Raw genomic sequence first — 24,861 nt, 5'->3', positions numbered from 1 at the left:
GCAACTTTAATAAAAATAATTAAAATAATTACAACTTTACAAAAAGAGAGAAGTTGCCGATCTTGCCCCTATACCCGGGGCAACTTCGTCAATTTCTCTCTTCTTGTAAAGTTGTAATTATTTTAATTATTTTTATTTCCAAACTGATTTTAACCAGTTCTATAGTAAGGTAACATTCCAACAGACAATATGCAAAGCTTTTTTTTCAGTTTACAGCAGTATTTATTACACAAAATTTAAGTAAAGCTTAACATGCCGATCTTGCCCCGGTCTCCCCTATATTATATTAAATATGTCTAATATGTATAATATTGTATATATATATATACCTTATATATGTATATCTTATTTTCTGTAAAAAAAGTGTTAATTTTAATGTAGTATATCCTAATATATCAGATTGACTGGTGTGAATAAATTTCACAAGTGATATACTTTGTGTTACTATTCGTAACGTAAAAACTTCTATCCTAATATTTAAATACAGTATTTTACTAACGAGTTAATTATTAATTAGAATAAAACAAACTTATTTAAATATATTTATGAAATAAAAATTACAATTTAGAAACGTTTAATTTTATTTTCTGTAATCGACAAAAGATGGCGATGTCATCAATTACGTTACGTTTATCACACTGCCATCTGTAGTCAATTACAGAAAATTAGTGTTTTTTTGGAACTAATCTTTTTATATTTAAACAGAACAAATAAAGTATGTACAGTACATTACGTAATGCATATGTGTGTTTCGTCACATATACCGATAATGTATGCACTAACATATTACTTTTCAGGCTGTTATATATAAGAAAAGCTGTCCATACTGGAGGGGAGGGAGAGAGTTAAATATACTACGATGATCGAGTATATAGGATATAATATAAATTACTTATTTTATAGGTCTATAAAATATAATAAAAATATAATCTGTATAATACTAAGTAGGTATATCAGGATTTTTTCTTCTCATACTTGACCTTGATCTTATACAGATTATTAATATACGTGCTTGTATTGAAGCACGTATATTAATCACGTGCACGTATCAGTCAGATCAGAGCGTTCTGTCTGGTATTAACTTTCAAAACAGTGAAAAAAATACACTAAGGATAACACAGTGGCGAAGTGAACCAATGATGTATGCACATACCGAGTTGTATGTGAATACATCATTGGTTCGTTACATCACCGCACACTACATGATGCACATACTAATATACACACTACACATGGGCATCCTCAGAGGGGGTAAAGGGGCATTTATCCCTCCATGGAATCGAGTAGAAAATTTCACAAATTTTCAAATAAATACAATTATTGTAATTAATTTTCACATATTTATACAGCTTGTTTAAACCACGTTAAAAAGAAAAAATTAATTCAATTTTAAACACTTTATTAGGATTAAAATTTAAAAAAAAACATTAATTTTAATCAATTTCTTTTAATTATAATTAAATAGTTTAAAATTAATCAATATCATTTTTAATGGTAATTTAATATCGATTTAAATTGTAATTAAAAGCGAAAATGATTAATTTTAATTATTTGATTACAATTAAGAGAGAAATTGATCGTTTTCGCGTCTGAAATCGATTAAAATTAATTACAACGTGTAAATTACATTAAAAAACCCCGTAAAATTTCAGATTTTTTAAGTATAAATTTTATAAATTACAATTAATAGGCTATATGTGTCATATATTAAAGTTAACTTGACTGTTATACGAGAGTCCAATATTTTATACAAAATTATTGGTTTATACGAATAAAATTGCGATCTGATTTATATATTTAAATTCGTAATACAATCTAATTTAAATGTATGTATATACACGCTCGAGTAGAGCGCTGTATGCAAAAATCATAAACACAATGCAGGTTATTATATTTGGCTAACTGATTGTATTATAATTTAATGAATTAATTACGAAAATAATGAACCAGAATACTTTAAAATGTCTCGCTGCTGTTATCATTGACGAGGGAGGTTATGTCTGATTTTTAACAATTTTAAAAGCCTATCCACATGAAATAAAGGTAGATTTATGTAAAAATACATTTAAAAAATAAGTTAAAAAATACAACAGACTTCTTTCGTCCGAAGACAGATTAGTATCACCTGAGGGCATGAGTTTGAACAGAGTCTCAGATGGTTGATAAAGCGTAAAGGAAATGGAAGAAAGAACAAAGAAAGAAGCCATTTGGAATTATCATACGAGAATAAAAAATTCCTATAGGTCAAGTTCATCGTCTACAAAGAAATATTATTTTACTCCTCGCTTAAACATCGACCCTTATATCAAACAAACCTATTCAAAAGTAATTGATATTTTTATTATACCTTTTTATTCAGAAAAGAAAGGGACTCTAACAATGGAAACGTAGGTTATATCAATTATTTATAAACTACCAATCTTATGTTTACACTCAGAATAGAACGTATTGTACCGGTACATAATGTAAGAATAAATACGCATATTCTTATAGGATCATTTTACTACTTTAATTGAACCTCGTGCACTGAGGTTCTGAGGTGTCCTATTAAGATCCTGAGTAAAATATAACCTTTTATTTAAAAAAACTAATTGAAAAATAAAGCTTTGCCTGCAAAATGGTCCTGAAAGTGCTGGGTTTTCATGAAAAGCGAAGTCCTATTAAAATCCTTACTAAAAATGAATCTGAAAGTCCTGCTTGAATGGTAAGAATTGAAGAAAAGTTCTGGCCGAAAATAGAAGTTCTATCTTGCCCCTTTAAGCATGACTCAAATTATGAAAAGCATGGAATTAAATAAATTATTCATTGTAGCATGTGTCAATTATATTTGTAAATCATTCAAGAAAATTTCCAATGTAATAAATTAAGCTTTAATACATAAATTATAGGTAAAGCATTGTATATTTTTTTAGTAAGTTGCATTACCTTTTTTTAGCAACAGAAGAGTGTGGTGAATCGTGAATGTTTCGGTTGGTCTCTCCTTCATAAAACCATTACACTTGAAACTTCCGATGAATCATTCATTCGTACAGTAAGGAAAATACAATATTGCGCCTTCAAAGAAGGATTTTGACTGAAAATTTGGTCTTACTAATGAGGTTTCAAATGTTTATTTACAGCTTTAAAATACGGGTTAAAACGTACATTAAATTCGTTACATTTCTCAATCGATAGGTCACCAAATAGAGGTTATGAAGTATTTTATAACGTTAAAAGGTGGTCCCTCGGTAAGATGACCTCTTTTAACAGATAAAAAACTGTATAAATTTATTTTCCCTCCTGTTAATAGATGAATGAGTCTGTATGAGGTACAAAAATCCATGATTTGTAACCTTTAAATCCATAAATCCGGATCAGGAGTGAATTTATGGATTTTTTAATCCTTCGAGAATCAGCGGATTTTTTTACTAAATGACCAATAAATATCCAAAATATCGCCGTACTACTTCTTAGGAACCACAGGAGGCCAATTATTTGAGAAAATGAAGCGGAGATTTTCTGAAGAACCTGAAAGGAAAACTCCTAACGAATGAGTTCAGTAGACTTTTAATATAAACCAAACATAATTTTCACATCTCTAGAGGCATTAATTAAATATGTATCTAAAATTTAATATTTCTGTCTTAAATTAATTAACACTACTGGTATAAGAGCAAAAAAAAATCCTCCAAATAATCCTCCTCGGCGTCATTCTGGTTCTTTTAATTTTCGTCCGAAAATTGCTTTTAATAAAATTAGAACCAAAAAAAATCTAGTTTAATTATATTATGTATTATTAAACAACAGATAAGATTACGCAAGACGCAATAACTAGTTCAACTAGACACACGACCAACAGCTACCGCACAGCATTACAAGGAGGGACATTGACCGAAACATGTCCTGGGGCATCTTATCCGTCCTTGCATCCTACCGATTTGAAGGTCATTGGACTGGTTGAGATACTTTGCTTTTTTTTTCTCTCTCTCTCTCTCTCTCTCTTCTTCTTCTCCTTCTTCTTCTTCTTCTTCTTAATTTCGCTCCCGTTCTGATGGCACCTATCCCGCTGAAATACCTTCTCGTTGCACCTCTTGATGGATTGGTTCGCGTGTTATCCTGACAACATATTTTGTTTCGGTCAACCGTTTTTACGTCACTGAAGCATAAAATATTCGGGAATTTAGTCGGTTTAATCTATATTCTATGGATGTAATGTTAAATAGGATAAATCCTGAGGTTTTATAGATTGTTTTTCCCTCTTTGAATCGTGTTATGTCCTCCTTTCTTTTATTGTTATGAATCTTCTTTCAGTATTATTAAATGTAGATTTTTAAGCATATTTTCTGATTTAATTTTCTATTCTTTTGTAACTTTGGATGTAGATTATGCTCCCATCTTCTTATACATTTTAAGCACAAAGTGCGTAGAAAAGGGTACGGTGAGCATTTTAATGCCCTTTTTCACGCTATTTTTTTTTGCATTATTCTTTATTTGTTCTGTTTTAACAGAATTTCACACCTATAAATATACCGTAAAACAATTTAAGTGCATTATTTTTAAGAGCGTTTTAGCAGTAATTCTCTTATCTTTGCACGTGGTTTTGGCATTAATTTTAATAACAATGTTGCTTGTTTGACATTTTCGTACTTAACAGGTACTTTTTTACCGCAACACCCAGTTCAAGGGCTGTACTACGAGGTGCCATTCACTATCTAGCACCTATAAACTCTGGGTGTATCAGATAAATAAGCAAACAATGCCTCTAGAGAATGGACAAGTTTCCTTTAAAAAAATGTCTGTTACCTTTACTAAAAATTTATATTTTGATACTTTAACAATGAATAATATTTACCCTTTGAACAAAATTTCAATAGAAACAATTTTAAGGATATTAATTTTCTATTAAATCTAAACTTCTAGGTCAGCGACTTCCGGGATAAGACAGATCAAGGATAAAACACTTGACAACCTTGATTCTTAATCTTTGTTTGTTGCCTCCTTACTTAGGGTGTCATATATAATATTAAAAGGTATTACACTAATTAAAGCACGAAATTTAATCAAAATTTCAACCATGTTTCAACACTAACACGTAAAATTTCCTGTACAAACCTGAACAACAACATCACCCACAAGAACATTTTACCTATGGAAACATATTAAAATCTGTGTTTAAAAAACTAAAATTTAATTTTTATATGCATAAAATATTGACGTAATAGTTGTTTATCAACATAAAACTGGATTTATTACAAAATTTTAGTTATAAAAACGGTTATTTTTTCAGAAATTCGAACAGAACATGCCGTAAAATTAATAACAAACAAGCTCCTATTCAATCAATATAAACAAATGGTGGCTTAGGATGAAAAAAAAAAATTAAAAAAAAATTGGAGTGAGAACCGGTTTTTAAGACAAGCTCCCTCATTGGTTAGATGGATGAGGAGAATAGCCTCTCTACTGAAGGCTGCACACCTGACTCATTGTACAGGAAGACATGAGAGAAGACTTATATCTTCGTCTCAAACACCGTAATTGCTGCGGTGTCCGTTAGGATACATCATTACAATTTTATCATCAATTGTCATGAAGTGTGCAACGTTGCTGTTATGCATTTTTGTCGTCAAGTTAAAGACAGGTCAGTTAATTTCCTTTTTTAACTAACTAACTCGGTTAATTAGATCAGTAATATTAATTAAAACTTAATTAATTAAAGTTACATTCTTCATTTAATCTATAAAATTCTTCTTAAAAACCGAGCGCAACCATCTGTATCAATACAATGATCTTAAACAGGAAGTCGCGATTAAGGATCTTTGGTGTGGTACCTTCATGAAATTTTGTTCCATTCTTAAGCAAAGAATTGGATTCTGCTCTTTTTTTACTCTTGCGTAAATCCTCAACAGTTCTTAAACTTGTTACTTCCTTTCTTTTTTTAAACCTCATAAACATGCCAAAATGGTTTAATCTCGGTTAAGATCTGAGACCTTCTACAACTCATTTCCTATATTACGGACGTATATATTAAATAAGGGACCTTGAGATATTCGTGACGTGATATTGTTTAAGTAACCTTGTCGGCTCGACTCTTTTAAGATTTTACAAAACCCACTTTTTTTCTTTTGTTTTACTTCCAGGTTGCTGTTATCCAACTCATAATACTCCACCGGTTTTTGATTTTAATAGGAAATGGTTAATACCAGAAAACGAACCAGTAGGTAAGTAAAATTGCTTTAATTTTATAATAATATCTTGTTGAAATAGGACCGAATTCTGTCATCATTTTCATTGATTCCTGAAGGACCTGTTGAAGTCCTTCAGGAAAATACCAGTTTTTTAAAAAATTCAAGTTTATTTTATAAATTTCATTTATTTTGTGCATAAATTAACTCCAATTTGCATAGATTTATTTAAGATATAAGCTGTTTTTCGAACATATATCACAGCACGCAAGTATAAGGTCAAAATCACTGAGGCATAACTGATAATCTACGATTCTTTATAAAGCATAACGAACTCCAAAATGTTAATTTATCTTATTAAATTTGCATATTGGTGTCCCTAAAGGGAAATAATGCCTTATTAAGCTGTGGACCCTAATATAGTAAATGATAATATGTATATTTCTACAGAGTGAACCAATAGTCTACATACAAAACACACCAGCTGACGGGATCTACTTATAATGTGTATGTGTGTGCATGACATCAAGTGTGTTAACATGCTTGAGTTTTACCCTCATTAGAAACGACTGTACATGTATGCCTACACGACAAATAATGCATACATTATAGAGCAATACCTAAATATTAGTTCATGTATTTTTTTACATACTGATGCAGTAGATCAAATAAAATGAAGATCATTTACAATGATGATGAGCTTCGAAGAACTTTTTAAAAAAATCATCGTAGATGATCTTCAAAGATTATAATGTAATATATTAAAAAGAAATATGGTTTAAGGCCATCCTGATAATCCTTAATGTAAACACGTAAATGGGCAATGACCTTCTAAAGAATCAACACTTTTTTTATGAACGATTCTATTAACTGGAAAGGAGCAGATGACGAAAAAAGGAGCTCAGACATTAGGCAGGGACATTAAAACTTCAAAAAAAAAACTTGGTGGAATGCTACCGGATCTTCGCTTCTCGTTCCTAACAGGTTTATTGACACTGAACACATCTTATAAAAAGGATAATCCTTTCTCCTAGTAATGTTTACTATTATCCGCCTCCATCTACTCACAATTTTATTTGGTAATTTCGTCTCTATTTTTCTCTACCCACAGAAACTTTATCTGTGTGTGTGTGTGTTCTATTGTTTAAAAATATGAGAAACAGGTCAACCTTGAATTGACATGAAAAAAACCGGGGGTTGAGGGTGGATAATGGTTAAGCCTGACATACTACAAGTGCTAAATTGTTGACTCTAGTTCGGGAACGGTTATTTGGTGAATTACAAACAACACCCTTCCATGAAAATGAAGATAGATATACCCGGGGCGGTTGAGACAACGTTTTAACTCAAATAACACTGTTTAAACGCTCCAAAAAGTCTTCTTCGTTGCAAATATTTTCAAATAGTGTATAAGAGGTATCACGTTTTACGATTTACTACTTGTGTTTACCATCGAGAACCCTCAAACTTATCTGTGTTTCATTCTCAGAAATTCGGTAATTGGGTCAGAGTTAGGCGAGGTCCCGGATCTGTTTGTCCTCCTGTTTGTCTGTTTGCTCCATTTAACTTGATAAGTGTATTGTGGGAGGTTCAATTTGAGGTTACGTACGAACTCGTGTGACTTGGATCAAAGATTTCACTCTAGAAATTTTATTCCATCGTCCAATTCTAATAATTTGAAGTGGGATATTTCTTGAACACAGCTGGAGGCTAGATGAACATTTTTTTTCGACAGAAATCTAATTAGTTTATGTCTTAGGACCCTTAAAATACCCTCTTGTAGTAGCTAGTAGCCAAAATAGTCATCAAGGATGGGTGGTCGCTCGAGGAACTCGAACCTCCGCCTCTTCAAAAAATTGGAATTAAGATAATTAACATGAACGGAATACATTTAATAAAGTTAATTGTAATTTACTACCATAAAAACAAATGTAATTAACTTAATTGTACTTAGTAAATGAAAAATTTCAACTATTTTTAATTAATTAACTTCATCGTAACTTCTTAAATTTAAATGAAATTAAATAGCTATTAATTGTAATTTAAACTTATAAAGTACATTAAAAATTAGTAAATTTTATAATTTCATCAACTTCCTAAAATTAATTAATGGCAATTAACTGTTAGAAAGTTAATTACAATCAAGTAACGATGTTAATTTCAATTTAACTACAGTAAGTAATTGAAATTAAAACAACGTAATGAAATAGAATGCAATTAATTTACTTTAATTGCAATTGATTTTTAATTATAATTAAGAATCTCGAGCGAATTTTCATCATTTTCAATGGTTTAAATTGAATAACAAAGCAGAACGTGCGCAAACATTCTTTTTTACATAATTATTAGTCTAAAAATACAATTTTGTATATTTAAAAGGAGAAAAAAAAAGACATTGTCTATTTAAAATTGATCATTATCGACTGTTCTGTATCATTTTTTAAGGACTTTTACGTGTACAGAATTAGTGGATTAGCAATTAAGTTCAAGGATGTGTGTCGTTGACCAGTTCTTTGGTATCTTATAAACGTTTTTAAGTTAATTGTTAAAAGTTAACCGCTTTAACTCGTGTACATTTCTCACGATCTAGACCCCGTCGACCTGTGTACAAACAAACTTCTTATATTCCACGTTTACGAGTAGACAAATAGGTCAAATCATGTGGCATTTCTATTGTTTGTATTCTGACCCCCGCGCATGACCCCAGTCAGGATTGTCATATATCGATCATAAGAGAAATGGTAACAGAATTTTCGGGTATTGGGAAACGAGTTTAAATAGTAAGCTTACAAGGAAGGGGGATAGACAAGAAAGGGAGGATTTGGATTTCCATAAGAAAAGGTCATTGGCCTTCGTGAGGCCACACGTCACAAACTTGCTTTTATATATATATATATGTTCACTTCCTCGTTCTCCATTATTGTACAATGGGAAAGGAATTCTGGACGTCACTGCTCCCGTTGTTATATTAATTTTATGCTGTTCTTCTATGATGAAAATCAATTCTTTTTTTGATGATAGTTATTTAGCTACTTAACAAGCTTGTCTTTACATTGATTCTGGTTGTTATAAATTTATTATTGTGTTCTTTTTTTGTATTGTTTTATATTATTTGTGACTAGATAATAACAAATTTAAATACTTTTAATTAACTTTTTGAATTTTTCAGCCAAGAGAACAATTTAAAAATTCGAGTAAAGTTAACTGTTTAAAGATGCAAATAAATAGACAAAAAAATCAGATACAGACACCAAAAATAAAACACACAAAAGTTGAGAAATAAAAAGGAAAAATTCAGAAATACATGTGCAAATTAGGAAATAAACATGAAAAAAACACAGAAAGTAGAAAATAAACACGATAAAACACGCAAAAGTTGGGAAAAGAGAGGTAAAAATCAGAAATAGACATGGATATAAACAAAAAAGCGCAAGACTGGGATTTAAAAAAATGCAAAACTCCGAAAACACAAAATAAAAAGCAGTACAAAAATTGCAAAAAAGAAAAAAAACACAACGATATGAAAGTGACAAACAAAGGAAAATAAAGAAAAAAAAATGTTAAACAAATTATTTAAAAAGCAACAAAGAAAGTGAAGTAAATATATTCATAAACTGAAAAAGAAGAGTAATAAATAAGGAGAATAATAATGTCGACAATAAAATAAAGTATTAAAAACCAATAAAAATTCTTTTAAGAATATTCATTTAATATAATAAAAAGAAAATGAATTATTTGATAAGACAATCAGATGCAAAGTCGAATCTTAAACATGAAAGTTTTATGAAACCTTTTTAATATTCTTCACACTACAAAATGACTTTCGACCCGATAATGCCCTTTAACACTTCCTCGACTCGGCAAAACAATTTCTTTTCTAATTTAGCGCATTTATTTTGCATATCTTGTTCTTTTTCTGCGAATTCTCTAAACGATCTCGCAACACATGTAGCCACCCCTTTCTCAGAACGAACCCATTATAATATGTAATAAAGGGGATGCGGTATGCAAATTACCTCAAAATAATTAATAAAATATTGTATTTTAGGTAGCAGAATTATAACGGTTAGGACCAACGACGACGACAACGATCCTATCGAATACAGTATAGAACCAGCATTGTTCCTGGATGGTTCCAATTATTTTAGGATCGATAAAAAGACGGGTGACGTTTACCTACAAGCTTCCCTAGCTGGTCAGGTGAGTAGTTTGTATGTTTTTAATGCGATATCACCTGTTTTCTTAAACACGGGAATATCAACGTTGCAATTACGACACCGCGCTCTTTGACATGTCTCTATGTGAACCACGCTTCGACCCTCATTTTTTGAGATTACTTCCTGCTGCAGTTGTAAAAAAACCGGTTGTTCTTCCCACGTGTTTTGTATTCATACCGTTAGAACGTTCTATTCCCCACCCCCACATAAAAAGGATTTTTTTTAATATTATTATTATTATTAAAAGGTTAAACGGTCGTTTGAGAGTATAAAGAGGCTAATGAGAGACGTTTTCTTGTGTTAATCCTTCCCATTCTTTACAAGTTATATGCATATTTATGATTTATTTCGAACATACGCCCTTGTGTAAATTTGTGTATTGTAAGCCAACATAATTTTACGTCAGTTTTAATTATAATAATTGAAATATTGAACTTATGAGTGTATAAAATGGTATAAGAGTTAATCCTTCAGGATTTGTATCGAAACCCCTATTTAAAAAGTACTGTATATTAAAAAAAATTGTAATGCAATTCTAAAAAAAGGCAAAAAGTTCTTTGAATTTTTATATTTTTGTATGAAAAATCAAATTTTTATATTGTTTTTTTTTACTAAGAAGANTGAAGAAAGACATCCAGGTATTGTCTTCCAAACTCTCATTCCATTTACTGTAACTACTAATCTCGTTGATTTTAGTCATAATATATGGAAGTGGATTTCGTTCTTCGCACCGGATGCAGATTCTTACGCCAAGAGTGCCATCAATACTTTAGGAATATCGAATTATACAACTGGAAATTTAGGACATTCTTTTCAATTTTGTTTGAAGTTATTACCCGATGACCTATTCATTTGTTTTTTAAACGTGTTTTGTAGGTACGTATTTCACAAAAATTTCATTTATGAGTAAAGAAATTTCGAAGATATTATTCATATTCTGAACATGTAATATGATGTATATTTCTTATCTTCCGTATCATATAATAATATTAATACAATATGCTGTATTTGAAATACTGATATATTAAACAAGGAATATCAAATTTGTACATTACTCATGTGGTATAATATAGCACGAATGCCATTTACAAATAAAAAGATCGTTGCTAGCGCGCCAAAAACGCCCTAGGTATGTATGGTACTAATTTGGACATGCGGATATGTCTCCCGCCTGTCCCAAAATATAACTATATTAAATCCTGTTGCATTTAGACTAATAAATATCTTTTTAAACATCGTTGAATAGGAGTAATTTAAGAAGAGTAGGCTAAGCTTGAAAATCCTCATAGGCACTTCGCCTCTGGTGGACATTGTGATTTCTCTCGGCAATTCTTTTTGCCATTTATTGAGCAGTATATAAGGTCTTCCAATTCTTATATTGTCTAAGTATTCAATTATTGGCCTGCCCCTTTCTGATTTTCTTTCTAAATAACCTTTCGAGAGGGTTGAACGCTCATCGAAGGTAAAACATAAACATATTATATTCTTTATATTATTTTTCTTTTAATAGTTAGTGTAAGTGTATTCGTACAATGTAAAAACAATCATTACAGTTAAAAGTTTACACTGTTTCAAAGTGAAAATGTTTGAATTATCTCTTTCAATTTTAAGTTTTACAAAATGAAAAATCTTTCAAAACGTAGATAACTTTTAAGGAAAATACCTACAATAAATTATCGTTTTCATCATTTTTCATATTCAAGGTCGATTATAATTCTCCATAAATAACAAAATAGTAAAGAAACACGTGTTGGAAGACGTAATGCCTTACAACACGCGTTTCTTTACTATTGGACGGGATGTATAATCTTAAGTACTTCATACGTTGAATTTATAATTTACTCGACATCACGCCTAATAAAGACAACGAAATTGCTTTTGATACAACAGAAACCACACAGACATTCAGTCGACCATGTTCCAATGTCAATCTGTTGAAGTTTATTTCCTCTCAAGTATTGGACTTATTTTTGTTTTTCTAGTTTTAGTTTACCTGTTAAACATCCTCGTCGTTGGAGCCAAGTTATTTTTTCTCTCCAGATTCATATCAACCGACTTTAAGAAGTTCGGAAAGTGGGCAGTCGTCACCGGTTCTACGGACGGAATAGGAAAATCCTACGCCAAGGAATTAGCCGAAAGAGGAATGAACGTCATTTTGGTGAGTAGAAATCTGAAAANACTACAAAATCCGTTCTTTAAAGCTAAGGTACTTGAGTGAATTTTTACAATTTAAAAATAAAATTCTGCTAGTTTGAAAAATATTTTTTATTTGCAAAAAAACTGCATTAAATATAACTTCAGGGCATGTAATTTTCTTGGAAAAAGCAATTTTCTCGGCGGAGTGTAAGCCCCGAAAGAATGAAAAAAAAAAAACTACTTGATGATCGTACAAGGACGAAGTGTTAAACTTCCAAAAAATCAAGTTCAGAAATTGAAAGCTGCTAAGATAAAAGTGAAAGTGCTTAAAGGGATTTTCACAAAAACCAATCATAGCTGTTAGTTAACTTTTTCAGTAACATAATTACTTCTTTGTTTGAGGCAATAACACCTGTCTTACAACCGGGACAGGTGTTGTATTTTAGGCAAGAAAACAATAAAAATAAAGATTTTTCGCTGGAAATTTCGTATAAATTATTATGTTTTTAGCTTTAAAAGTTGCCAAAATTCGAATTTTTTGGGTTTACTTCTTTAAAAAAAGAAATGCCGGGAGCAACACGTGGCGCGACACACTCCAACAGCACGAGTACCTTCTACAAATATCGGAAAAGATGGAGCAGGTGGTCCATTCGTCTCATGACTCATAACGCTATCACGGTCTTATGAGGCTACAACTAGGTGCCTCCTATATTTATCATTTTGAAGAGAGAGTCCGTCACCTCTGGGTACAGTCGGTAGCGGGGTCGTTTGGGGTCCACACGTGCAGTCAAGACAACCCCAAGGCCTCCAAGGTTGCTTTAATTACCTTTTTCTTAGCCTAAAGCATGAAGGGTGAAGTTTGAAATACAAGTGAAATTTGTGGGTTGATAGCTGTTCTCCTACTGGATGCCTCTTAATGATCTGTCAACCCGTCGTACGCCCTTGAGGATGACACTTTGCAACCCGGACGAGGCGTGGTTTGTCTCCAGACTTTTTGGAATTTTTTGAAGGTCGAACTTGTCGATCGTATTGATAACTTTGAAAGGTAATTTTCTTTTTTTTAAGTTTTTGCTTTGATGATACGTGTAATGGGGTCGAAATAACTCTCTTGTAATAACTCCTGAACGTCTTTCAAAGTGTTGTAACGTTATCTGATCAAAATCTAAGAATCAATGAAAGTAAAATTTCTTCTATTTTCATCCCTCCTTCTAGTTTAATGTCAATATATAACAATTTATAATCTATAAATATTTAAATTTTAAATAAATTAAACGTTCAGACCGAAGAATCGTTAGATTTAAAAGTGATCTTCTGCATGGTCAAAAGAATTTCAGGAGGAAAATTGTTAATTGTGTTTTATCAATTTAATTTTTAAATCATAATTAAATATTACGTTATTTTACGCAAATAAAGGCACAACTTGCATTATAATTATACGTTATATAATTACACTTTAAGGGCGTGGGTTCTGCTCTCAAGCGTACAAACCGCATTATTTTCTATAAATTCTATTAGTTTCAAATGTTTTTTCTTTCTACTAGTTAGTTATTTAGATTATAAAGTAGTATTATAATTGCAGATGAGAGTTAACATTCAGACATACAGACAGGATCTTTTATTTTTTGATAGGCATACCTTACATAATTATTGCATAAGTTATATAATAAAGAACTTAATTATATCGTTTAAACTGCCTTAAAAAGGCATTTATAGTGTAAGGGGGTTCGTTATAATACTGAAGATAAGTACTTTCTACGCGGATTTCTTGCAATATTTGCTGTCTAAATTTGTTAAATTCTGCATAAGGACACGGGTTCGGTCCCCTAGAATTTAAATGAATTTTAACCTCTTAAATTTAAGCAATAGTTAACGAAAACATTAACGTTCAACACATACTTTTATACCTGTCTATTGCGTGACTGAATCAACGTGGGTGAGTCTGCCTGTCTGTCGTTAGTTTAACGTATATATTTATATCTTTCTGCTCTTTTTTCAGAATGAAGAATTAAATACCCTAATTAATATTATTTCTTAAAGTAATAGTCCTATAATTTATACTGTATTCTTTTTTTTCTATAGAAACACGACTTACGTTAACTTATCTGCACGTGCAATCATATAAATTACGTTCAATGAATAAATGAATAATAAAAAAAAATTTTAAAAATAGAGATGGCAATCGAGTAAAATTGCTTTTAACTTTATCAAACGTTCATGTTTATTTTTGGTGGGGAATAACTTATGTAAATAAAGAAATAAAATTAGATTTATTTCAGTTTTTTTTTTATACGTCTGGTTGTCTGTAGACTTGGTTTTATATAAATATTCGTTTCATTCTTTGTTGATGTTAATGTAGATGATGTAAGCTTACATTAAAGTATGTGGATATAGATACGTTCAGATTCACGTTTACAAAAATGGATAGGAGTATAATTTACATAGATTCCTTCGTGTGAATCCTACCGATCCATTCAAAGGATCCATAGGACAACGTGGACCCTTTGGATCCGCATTTGCATTTAATAGTTTATCCAATCCTCGCTTTAACAACTTAAAAGATTGCTGGAAAACAGTAAGGCCAATACAAACTTCTGTTACATTTATTAAACTATTTAGGCGCCATTTTAAAGGGGATTAAAAACTAAATTAGTATATAAGAGACTAGAGATATAAAAGTTAAATATGCATACTTAAATTAGTTTAAAATTATAAAAAACATTGTATAAATATGCAGTGTTTAAAGTGATGTGTCGATATAAAGTTTATAAACGAAGCGCATACCAACCGTAACACGAAGAAAGGACGACTCGAAATGGAGACTTTAATTCTTATTTTTTAAAATTTATGATTGATATAAGAAGTAAAGTGGGCACGCGATCTAATAATCTACTTGTAAGCCACGCACGGTGAGGGGTCATAAATCTGGTAATTTCAGTCTAGCGCTCGGATTTAATCATTTAGTGCTGTGACAGCAGGAACTGGTCTCTTTCATGGGCCAGGCAGAACGTGGTTTTAGAAGAGATGGCCACCTTGGCTCGTGTCCAGATGCTAGTCACGTCACAACAACCCGGAACTATGGTAATTGTAACTCCGGCGTATCTGGTAGACGCTCTATTGTTTGTAAGAACGTGCTTCGAGTGATGCCCGGCGTGCGCCGAATGCCCCGAGGTGTTGCTACCTCCACCACGTAAATAATGCACTCCTAACATAACTAACGTCTCGGAAAAATTACAAAATGGCGGTTCTGCATCTAATACAAATACAGCGCATATTTAGATACGTAGATTGCGCATATTATTAGTTCTTTTAGTTGCATTACGAACGAGGTAACGTTGCAAGGAATTGGATGCCATCAGGGCACGTTATAAACTGTATGCAAGCTATAATAGATAGGAAGACAAAAATAACGAAGTAGCACGCGCTTGCAAGGAGGACCAATATATCATTAGGTATTTTATGGCTTAAGAAGTAATATGTAGTGCATCTGTAGCTATAAAGACATCCCTCCAAAATCTTCGGAACCGGTTCAAGAAACGATAAATAAGTGAAGCCATAATTTTTAACTTGCACGAGTCTTTAATAATGCAATTTTATATGATTTTTATGCTATAAATAATTATAAATTTTCCTCCTTTCGCTTATGTAATTACTAATTTTGAATCGTTTACTTTGAATAATATCGTCGTGATGATTCACAAATTATATTTTCTTCATTCAGGGTATGCAATTTTGATGCCATTGTGAAGAAAATTGCTGGAAAAATGCGGTAATTATGCACGCAATCCAATTTCCGACTATTCATGTTAATCGCATTAATTATTAATTATATATTCGAATATGTAAACTATGCAGCATCAAAAAGTAAATATCAAGTACTATAAAAAGCAATAACAAGTGATAATTATGCTTTAAAGGTACATTGATTGTGTATTGAAATGATTATAATTATGCTTAAAAGATGGCGATAATTATAAATCCAAACAGAAGATAGCTATGCATCTATGAGGGCAATAATTGTGCATTTAATATAATAATTATGCTCTAATAAAAGGCAACAAGCATGCATTTATACAATAAAAATCATGTAGTTAAACAATATGTTTTATGTATGAATCAAAAGCTGTCATAATTATGCACTTTGTAACATATTTAATGCACGGTTAGCTATGCACACAAAACATAATTTTCATCGACAAAGTACTATTAATGCAAATTATTTGTGTGTGCATTCTCTATCAAGTTTGCGTGTTTAAAATAGTTTTGGTGTCGACAGACAACACACTTGACAAATGCAATTTGCATAAGGCCATGAAAGTGTTAAGGTAAAATTTCCATGACATGCAGTACACATATATTGTGTATATATATATATACCTGTATAGAAGAGCAACGTTTGCATGCGCCTTGCTTAATATCTTACAGGTGAGTAGATCCGGGGTGGGGCTGTCCATCTCGGACACGTGCTTAACATCCCCTCCCAAGTATCTCCGGGGTCGTCGGTAAGAAGCCGGATGTGCCTCGAAGCCCTTACGTTATCGTCATTTTTTTATACAGCTATAGATTTTCCAAAGAATTTGTCTCCACTTCTTAACTATTTTTTAATATATTTACAAAATTTTCTCTATCGAAAGGTCAAGGGTCAATAAAATATGTACAATTTTTTTTCTTATTTCAGGCTGGAAACGATTGCTATCTATTCGTATCTGCTAATGATGGGCATCAAACGGTAAGTTTTCATAATTTCATTATTAAAATTTCAATTGTTCTATGGTAAAATTTGGGTGGTTCCATGCAGTTTAAACTGAAAAAATATATATATAAAATTGCATTGCAGTTGCTTAATAAAATGAGATTGCAGATTATGGAAATTTGTAATAATATGCAATAATAATCCACAAAGTCTCAATTGTAAGTGATTACAGTATAAATTTGAGATCCTCCCGTAATCTCAAACACACTAGTTTAGTGTTTATATTAATTATTTTAGGATTATTAAAATAATTTCATGGTTTTTAACGTGTGTTGTTATCGATTTTAGGCCAAGATAGAAGTGTACGTTCGAATTTTGGAAGCAAACAGTCGACCTCCTCTAGTGCCTACCATCGATGTGCCTTTCATCACTATTAATCGTGCCCCCACTGGGGGTGGGAAGGGGAAATCAAAAGGATCCCATTCCTTTCCGACGACAGAGGGTTCACTTCCTGCCGTCGTTTCCACCTCACTTAACACCACCACCTCCCCCCGCGCTACTACCAAGACCACCTCGAAGATATCTGCCACCACCACGCAGTCCACACGTCCCTCAACGCCAGATACCAACAACGCGAGCGATACTCCTGCCCCAACCACCGAAACCAACAACAAAAGAGGATTCGATATGACATCCACTGTATTGCCATTCTTGTCCATTTTGGGTTTTGCACCCATTTTGGGCTTTGTCATTTGGTTGTTCCAGAAGAAGTGCAAGAAGGATGAAAAGTTAAAGCCCGTAAGTAAAAAAACAACAATTCAATTTTCGTATTGTTTACGTCCTCTCGGCACTTTGCAAAGTACCAATTAGAAAGAGTTTCGTTGGACATTTTCCTGAAATTAACTAAGAAATGGTTCTTTTCATTTTTGGAAGAATGCACGGCGTAATGAGAATTATGTGCAGGAAGGATGCGAATCCTGTGTAAAAAAAATGAGAATTCTATACAGAACTTATGGATTTTGAGCGAAATGAAAGTGTAGAACTCTGCGCTTTTGATAAATTCATGTTGAATGTCTATTGACAGTAGTAATATATTAAGATGTAATGCAATTAACAACGTAATTAGTTTTTTTTTAATACATTTAAGGCACTTAAATATAAATCTTGCATGCTCCTGTCATAGATATCAGCATCCAGAATCTGTACAGATTGAGGTTACTGATATCAATGACAGAATAGATTTCATAAATCAAAATGGCGGAGTAGACAAGCTTGTTTTTTTGACATAATTTAACTGCTTTATTGTATAATTTTTTTGCAAAGGATGAAAAAATACCCGAAAGAAGAGATAACGATGATTCAGACGAACTGAAAATAAATCGTCATCCCTGTTCGTTGTATTTGCAAAGACCAAAAAGGGCTCAATCAAACAGATACGAATCTGGAGAATTTTATGGGGTAAAACAAGATTTTCAACTATTATAATTCCTGATAATAATAAAACAAAAAAGATAATGTATACCTTTATATCCAGCCCTTAACAGAGAATAGAAAATGGGAATTTCCAAGGCATCATCTAAGGTTCATTGGCATTTTAGGTGAGGGATGCTTTGGACAGGTGTGGAAGTGTGAAGCTTTAAACATATACAACAAAGATGGAACTAGTTTAGTAGCAGTGAAGACTTTAAAGGGTAAGTCTGGAACAGAAAATTTTGAATTGCCACAATTAGAAATTGTTGATTTCAACTTTCTTCCTTGCAGAAAATGCCACGGAAAAGGAGAGGAAGGATTTATTAAGCGAATTAGAAGTTATGAAGTTGTTAAATCCTCACCCCAATGTGGTAACCCTTCTTGGATGCTGTACAGAGAGAAGTTAGTAAAGTAACTTGAAACTAATTAACTGATATTGAAGAAAGTTAATTAAAATCGTTTACAGATCCAATTTTTGTCATAATGGAGTATGTAAATCACGGTAAACTCCAATCGTATTTAAGAGAAAGTAGAGCAGAAAGATTTTATGGTAACCTTCACGGGAGTAGCAAGCATTTGACGTCGCGCGATTTGACCCTGTTTGCCTATCAAGTGGCTAAAGGAATGGAATATTTAGCATCCAAGGGGGTAAATATATTTCAAATTGTCACTTGTTTGATTATTTAATTGTTAAATAAATAATTATTCCATATTCTTTTGTAGATTATTCATCGTGATTTGGCTGCGAGGAATATACTTGTAGATGATAATAAAATTTGCAAAGTTGCAGATTTTGGTTTCGCTCGTGACGTGATAGTAACGCATGTTTACGAGAGAAAATCAGAGGTATATTTTACACAATTTTCCTTACTTTAAACTTTATTTTGGATGATATTTTCCATATAATTTATTAATTTATAGGGAAGATTACCCATTAGATGGATGGCACCTGAATCTCTCTTCGATAATATATTCACTAGTAAAACAGACGTGTGGTCTTTCGGTATATTAATGTGGGAAATTGTGACTTTAGGTAAGTGTTTTAAATATTTAATCTATTGTTATTCGCAAATGATATAAAATTAGAAGAAATTATACATTCTTCTACATTTTTTAAGGCTCTTTGGCAGACACAGGGCATTGTTTCCTGTTAACACAGGCTTTAATACAACCGGATAAACAAACTAATGACATGATCCTAGATTTTGAGGTTCCCAATTCCAAAAGCATTCAAAAACAGGGAACAAAATTCTCTGCATGTGTGTGTGTGTTGGCATGTATTTTGCTTTATATCTCAGGACCGCAAAGACCAAAAATTTTTAAATTTGGTAGGAATACGGGGCATTGATGTTATTACATTTTGGAGGTTAGTCTACAGACTAACCTCCAAAATGCTTAGGAATAGGAATTAACTGCTTCCTATTCCTAAACGAGTTCTATAGCGTACCAACCTAACAAAGACCTCTTAAAATATCCATTGTCTTTTTTTAAGTGTTATATTGCATTCGTACATAGAAGTGAATGACGAGTCTTTGTTACTACACACGAAACTATTATTTGACATCATTAATTTTCCAGGTTCAACACCGTACCCGGGACTAGCAGCTGCAGAAGTAATGAGAAGAGTGAGAGACGGTTACAGATTAGAAAAACCAGAACACTGCAAAAGGGAAATGTACAATATCATGTTCTACTGTTGGGACAAGGATCCAGCAGAGAGGCCCACCTTTAACGAATTAGTACTTTGGTTAGATAAGTTATTAATTAGTGAAAATGATTACATAGAACTCGACAGATTTCCTGATCATTCATACTACAACATCAGCAATCTATCAGGAGAAAAACTGTGAAATTATACATACCAAAGCATGGATTCTGCATTAATTAAAAACAAAAATTCTGTAAGATATGTTGTACATAACGCGAGCTTCCAAATGGTTTGTTTTATTATAGGTTTGAATAAAGTTTAAATTATTATATTGAACTTTTAAAAATCTGTTTTGATTTATATATTATTCTTTATCAAGATTTTATTACATTCGCGCTTAATCTTGTAATATTTTTTATTATTATTTTCTATAAAGGCATGAACTGACATTAGATCCTCCTAACAAAGAGCAAGAAAATATTCAGTAGAATAGAAATTACTGTCATGTATTAAGCGAAAACTTAATTAATGTCTTTACAAATAGTTAAACATTGAGCTGGTAGATGTGAGCAATGAAGTTATGCTATACATTTATATAATTTATTATTGTTAAGTCTTAGTAACAAATTATTTACACCAAAATATGTATATGTAATGTACACGTAGGAACATTGTCATAAATTATAAGCATTGTAGTCTTTTTATAACGATTTCATCGAAGATATAATTATTACTTTTGTATAATTTATTGTAAAAAGTAACCTCAGTTTATGCTTTGGTAAAGATGTATTTTTTTAAATATTTAATGCTGAATTATTTTTAATAAATAAAAATTTTTATTAACTAATAAATTAATTAATTATATAAATTAGATATTACAGATGCATCGAAGCAGCTACAAAAAATCAAATTTAGTCTTAAACCTGGAAAAACACATATTCCTGGTAGTGAGATGGCTGTTATATCTTTAGTTGGTAAGATCAAATACCACAATACCTATATTTAGTTAAAGAAATAATTTTTAACACTATATAAAATTCGTAAATTTGAGAGTCACTTGTATGACTTTCAATATATATAGTAGACCTCCTTGTAATACAATAGATACGTTCCGTTTTATATGAATTCGTGTTTTACGATCACTTAAATANTTCATGGTATTTAAAATATGAATAATTTGTATAACAAAATTTATAAATTCTTTATTAATATCACACCAAGATAGCTGAAAAGATTATTTTAAAAATCCTCATATATATTATTATGAAATATAAAATGTAAATACAAATACAGTTGATAAATTTTTTCATCTAAAACTGTGGTGAGAAGTGCTACTTATTGGTGCATTTGAATCATTAGTACATGTGAATGAGTGGTAGCATTCAGTGGTGCAACAGAGTGCCCATCCAAACCCAGTCTTATAATTAAACAAAAGTTGGTTAATGTGTACCTAGGTAACCCCAATGGCAGCACTTCTGACTGTTCATGGGCCCAACGGACTCTTCCCAGAAGGGAGAGTGCCAAACATCACTAGTTATTGATTCACGGTAGTTCTTGAACAAAATAAAAAAAAAAAGGAAACGTCTACTAAAAATGTACCTAATCTAACGGAAACGAAACGAACCTAACCGCCGCCATTTTGGCTACCTAAGGTAAATTTGACCCTTATTCCATATTAGTACATTAAGAAAAAACATGATTTTACATTTTTAAAGCTTTCTTAACAAATGTTTTTAGGACATTAAACATTGTTTTTTCAGATTTAAAAAATATATTTATCACAGGAACAACATAATATTATCATAAGAAATATTCACCAACCAATTACTTTCAAAAACATATATTAATTAAATTATTGTGAAGATTTTTGCTCTGTAAGATTTCTAAAATATAATAATAAATGTTTTTATAAATAATGATTACTTGCTTAAAAGACTACAGAAAATTATTTTCCACTTGTAGTTGATGTTTTCTTTTTATTAGGAACAACAGTCATACAAAATTGCTTGAATACATAAGAAAAATTCAACAGAAATTTATTGCATATTTTATAATTATTATTGCTATTATAACTTCCTATTTTGATACAAATAATGCTATTTGCTGCATATACTGTCTTTTAGTGTGAACATGTTTCATTTTATGTTGTTAGTTGAAAACAAAAAATCCAGTATATAAACTTATATAAATTGCTTTAATATTTAACACTTATTTTAAAATGTTTCCAGTATCCATTATTAAAGTATGTTTTAATTAATCCTGTTTAAATTACATCAAAACATGGTTCTCAGATTAGTAATAGTCTATAGACAATTTGTGGTAAAGTTTTAATTTTCTGACAGGTTTTATATCAACATTATGTAAATTATTAAACAGAATAAATGTTATAATATGTTTGTAGACTGAAAAAATACTTTAAAATAAAATACAGTCATTGAAATTAATATTTTATAACAATTGAGAGTAATGTAACATAGTACAAATTGCATATTTTTTACAAATATACTTGTTTAATTTTCTATAAAAATAATTTAATTTAATTTATATGCATAACTTTTTTCATTTAATAACTTTCTTATTATCTCTTGCAAACACTTTGAAGGTTTACTTTACATAATATATAAAGTTTGTGAGAATGGTTTTCTTTTCTCTTCATCTAATTTTAATTTATAAAAATGTTTGCTCTGAGCTCCTATTTGCAATTTGTGTAATGCAAAAAGGCATGTGAATATAAAAAATTAAATATATTTTTATTTTAACAAGTACAGTATCTCCAAATTTCTTCTCTAAGTTTGCATTTCAAAACTAAATAAATTTATCTTCGTACTGTATCATACGAACCATTGTCATAGCTTTTTATTTTGAAACCTATTTAGTTAAAGCCTAGAAATTATAAAAGGAATTTCGCGGCTCGAACTCGAAGGAACTGTATAGATTTCATGCTATGTATGTGCATTGCACATACATAGCATGAAATCTATACCGCGACCTTGGAACTGAAGATCCAATATGGCGGCTCAATAGGAAACATCGGTGTCCTGATAGACCTTGCTAAAAGGTAGGCGATTAAAAACTATCCTTCAATTATAAATATGTGAAAACTTTTTCCAGTTCAATACGTATTATATTGTATAACAATTATCTAATCCAACTTGCCATATTGTATTTTTATCATCAATAATAGCAGTTTTATCTCCCGTTTATGCTTACAAAATGGATTATTGGAAAACAAAACTCTGAGAAATAATAATATTTTTCACAGACTTTAAACAGCAGAATGTGTTTTCCCAGAAACACTTGCAGCTTACATCAACTGATAACTATTTAGGGAAAAAACAAACAAATAAATATAAACTTTCAATTGAAAATTCTGTTTATACACAAATATCAAATATTTAATTTATAACATTTTATACAAATATAAAGTCTGTTTAAAGGAGGAAAGTCTGACCCGCAATCTTACGAGTTTCTTCTTTAAAATTCATTCTAATACACTAAAGAAATCGTAAATTAATTATTGAGTTCCTTCGGAATAATTTTACATTATTTCTTAATCTCAAAATATAATTTTCTTTATAGAATTACTACCAAACCTCTGAACAACGACCACTAACGGGAATATAAAAAAATATGGCCGTTATTTGAAGGTTATTTTGTATTCATTACTATTCAGAAAAGTGCCTAAGAAAATGGCCGCCGTTTAGTGGTAGCCATTGTTAGAAAGTTGCTGTCAGTGGAGGTTATATGTAAAATTTATTACAAATGAGACCTTACGTAAATTTAAACATGATTTATAGAAGGTTATTCTTTTGGTTTCTTCTTTGTACCATTTCACGGTTAAACTTCCATATTAATTCTGTATATTTGCAATATTCGAATATTTAGAGATTTTTTAAACTTTTTTTTTGCCCCGTGGGCACTAATAAGGCCTTTTTTTTAGCAAGCCCATTATGGGTTCTGCAGGCATACAATGGGGCAATCCAAAAAATTCCTAAAATTTTTTTGATTTGTCCGGATTAGATTCCAGGTAGATGTATCAGGGGTCAAGAATCGGTATTTTTAGAATAAAAATGGCTGAGATGAAGTTTATGTTGTTTTCCCTCCTGTCCATTAATTAAATTATTACCCCTTAAATACTTCAGATGACAAAATTATGAAAATGCAAGAAAATGTTTCTTTCTGAAATTCTGCCCATCAATGGCCGAATGAATGAGCACTGGTATTTGATCGCGGGTTCGCAGCCGAACAGTGTGCTGACCAAGTTTTCTGGGGTTTCTTCACGTGTTTAATGTCTAAATAGGAACCACTTTCCCATAGAAAATCCTACCGGGAACAAGGTCTGATTCATCTATAAGCTGTAATTAAGCTACAAGGCTTAGGGCCTCGGGTGTTTTCGGGCCTGACTCTCTTCATTTCAATTGTTCATTGAGTCCGACTGAACTCTCTACTTCACAGACATGTTGAGTATAAATGAAAGGCTTTTATAGGTCTTAACCCGAGCTATGAAGCAGTGACATCAGCTTCTTCAAGTACGCACCC

The 24,861-nt window shown here is 31.3% G+C and overlaps 1 protein-coding gene across 1 annotated transcript in view; it reads left to right on the top strand.

The window, feature by feature from the left end:
• The window catches only part of LOC111629419 (tyrosine kinase receptor Cad96Ca-like), a 33,582-nt gene extending 12,946 nt beyond the window's left edge, over positions 1-20,636 (top strand). The window contains exons 2-13 of the mRNA XM_023373316.1: positions 5,267-5,617; positions 6,117-6,197; positions 10,210-10,361; positions 17,190-17,240; positions 17,553-18,002; positions 18,528-18,662; positions 18,739-18,895; positions 18,966-19,076; positions 19,141-19,322; positions 19,398-19,520; positions 19,596-19,707; positions 20,253-20,636. Of these exons, the coding sequence (XP_023229084.1) occupies positions 5,566-5,617; positions 6,117-6,197; positions 10,210-10,361; positions 17,190-17,240; positions 17,553-18,002; positions 18,528-18,662; positions 18,739-18,895; positions 18,966-19,076; positions 19,141-19,322; positions 19,398-19,520; positions 19,596-19,707; positions 20,253-20,524 (1,878 nt within the window). The 5' untranslated portion in view covers positions 5,267-5,565 and the 3' untranslated portion in view covers positions 20,525-20,636. The remainder of the gene's footprint in view (positions 1-5,266; positions 5,618-6,116; positions 6,198-10,209; positions 10,362-17,189; positions 17,241-17,552; positions 18,003-18,527; positions 18,663-18,738; positions 18,896-18,965; positions 19,077-19,140; positions 19,323-19,397; positions 19,521-19,595; positions 19,708-20,252) is intronic.
• Positions 20,637-24,861: the final 4,225 nt, after the last annotated feature.

This window comes from Centruroides sculpturatus, unplaced genomic scaffold (genome assembly GCF_000671375.1).
Source record: "Centruroides sculpturatus isolate CEXI.00-Female unplaced genomic scaffold, Cexi_2.0 scaffold581, whole genome shotgun sequence".
NCBI lineage: Eukaryota > Metazoa > Arthropoda > Arachnida > Scorpiones > Buthidae > Centruroides > Centruroides sculpturatus.
Note: the sequence above shows the minus strand (reverse complement) of the source record. Positions and strands in the feature narration are given on the sequence as shown.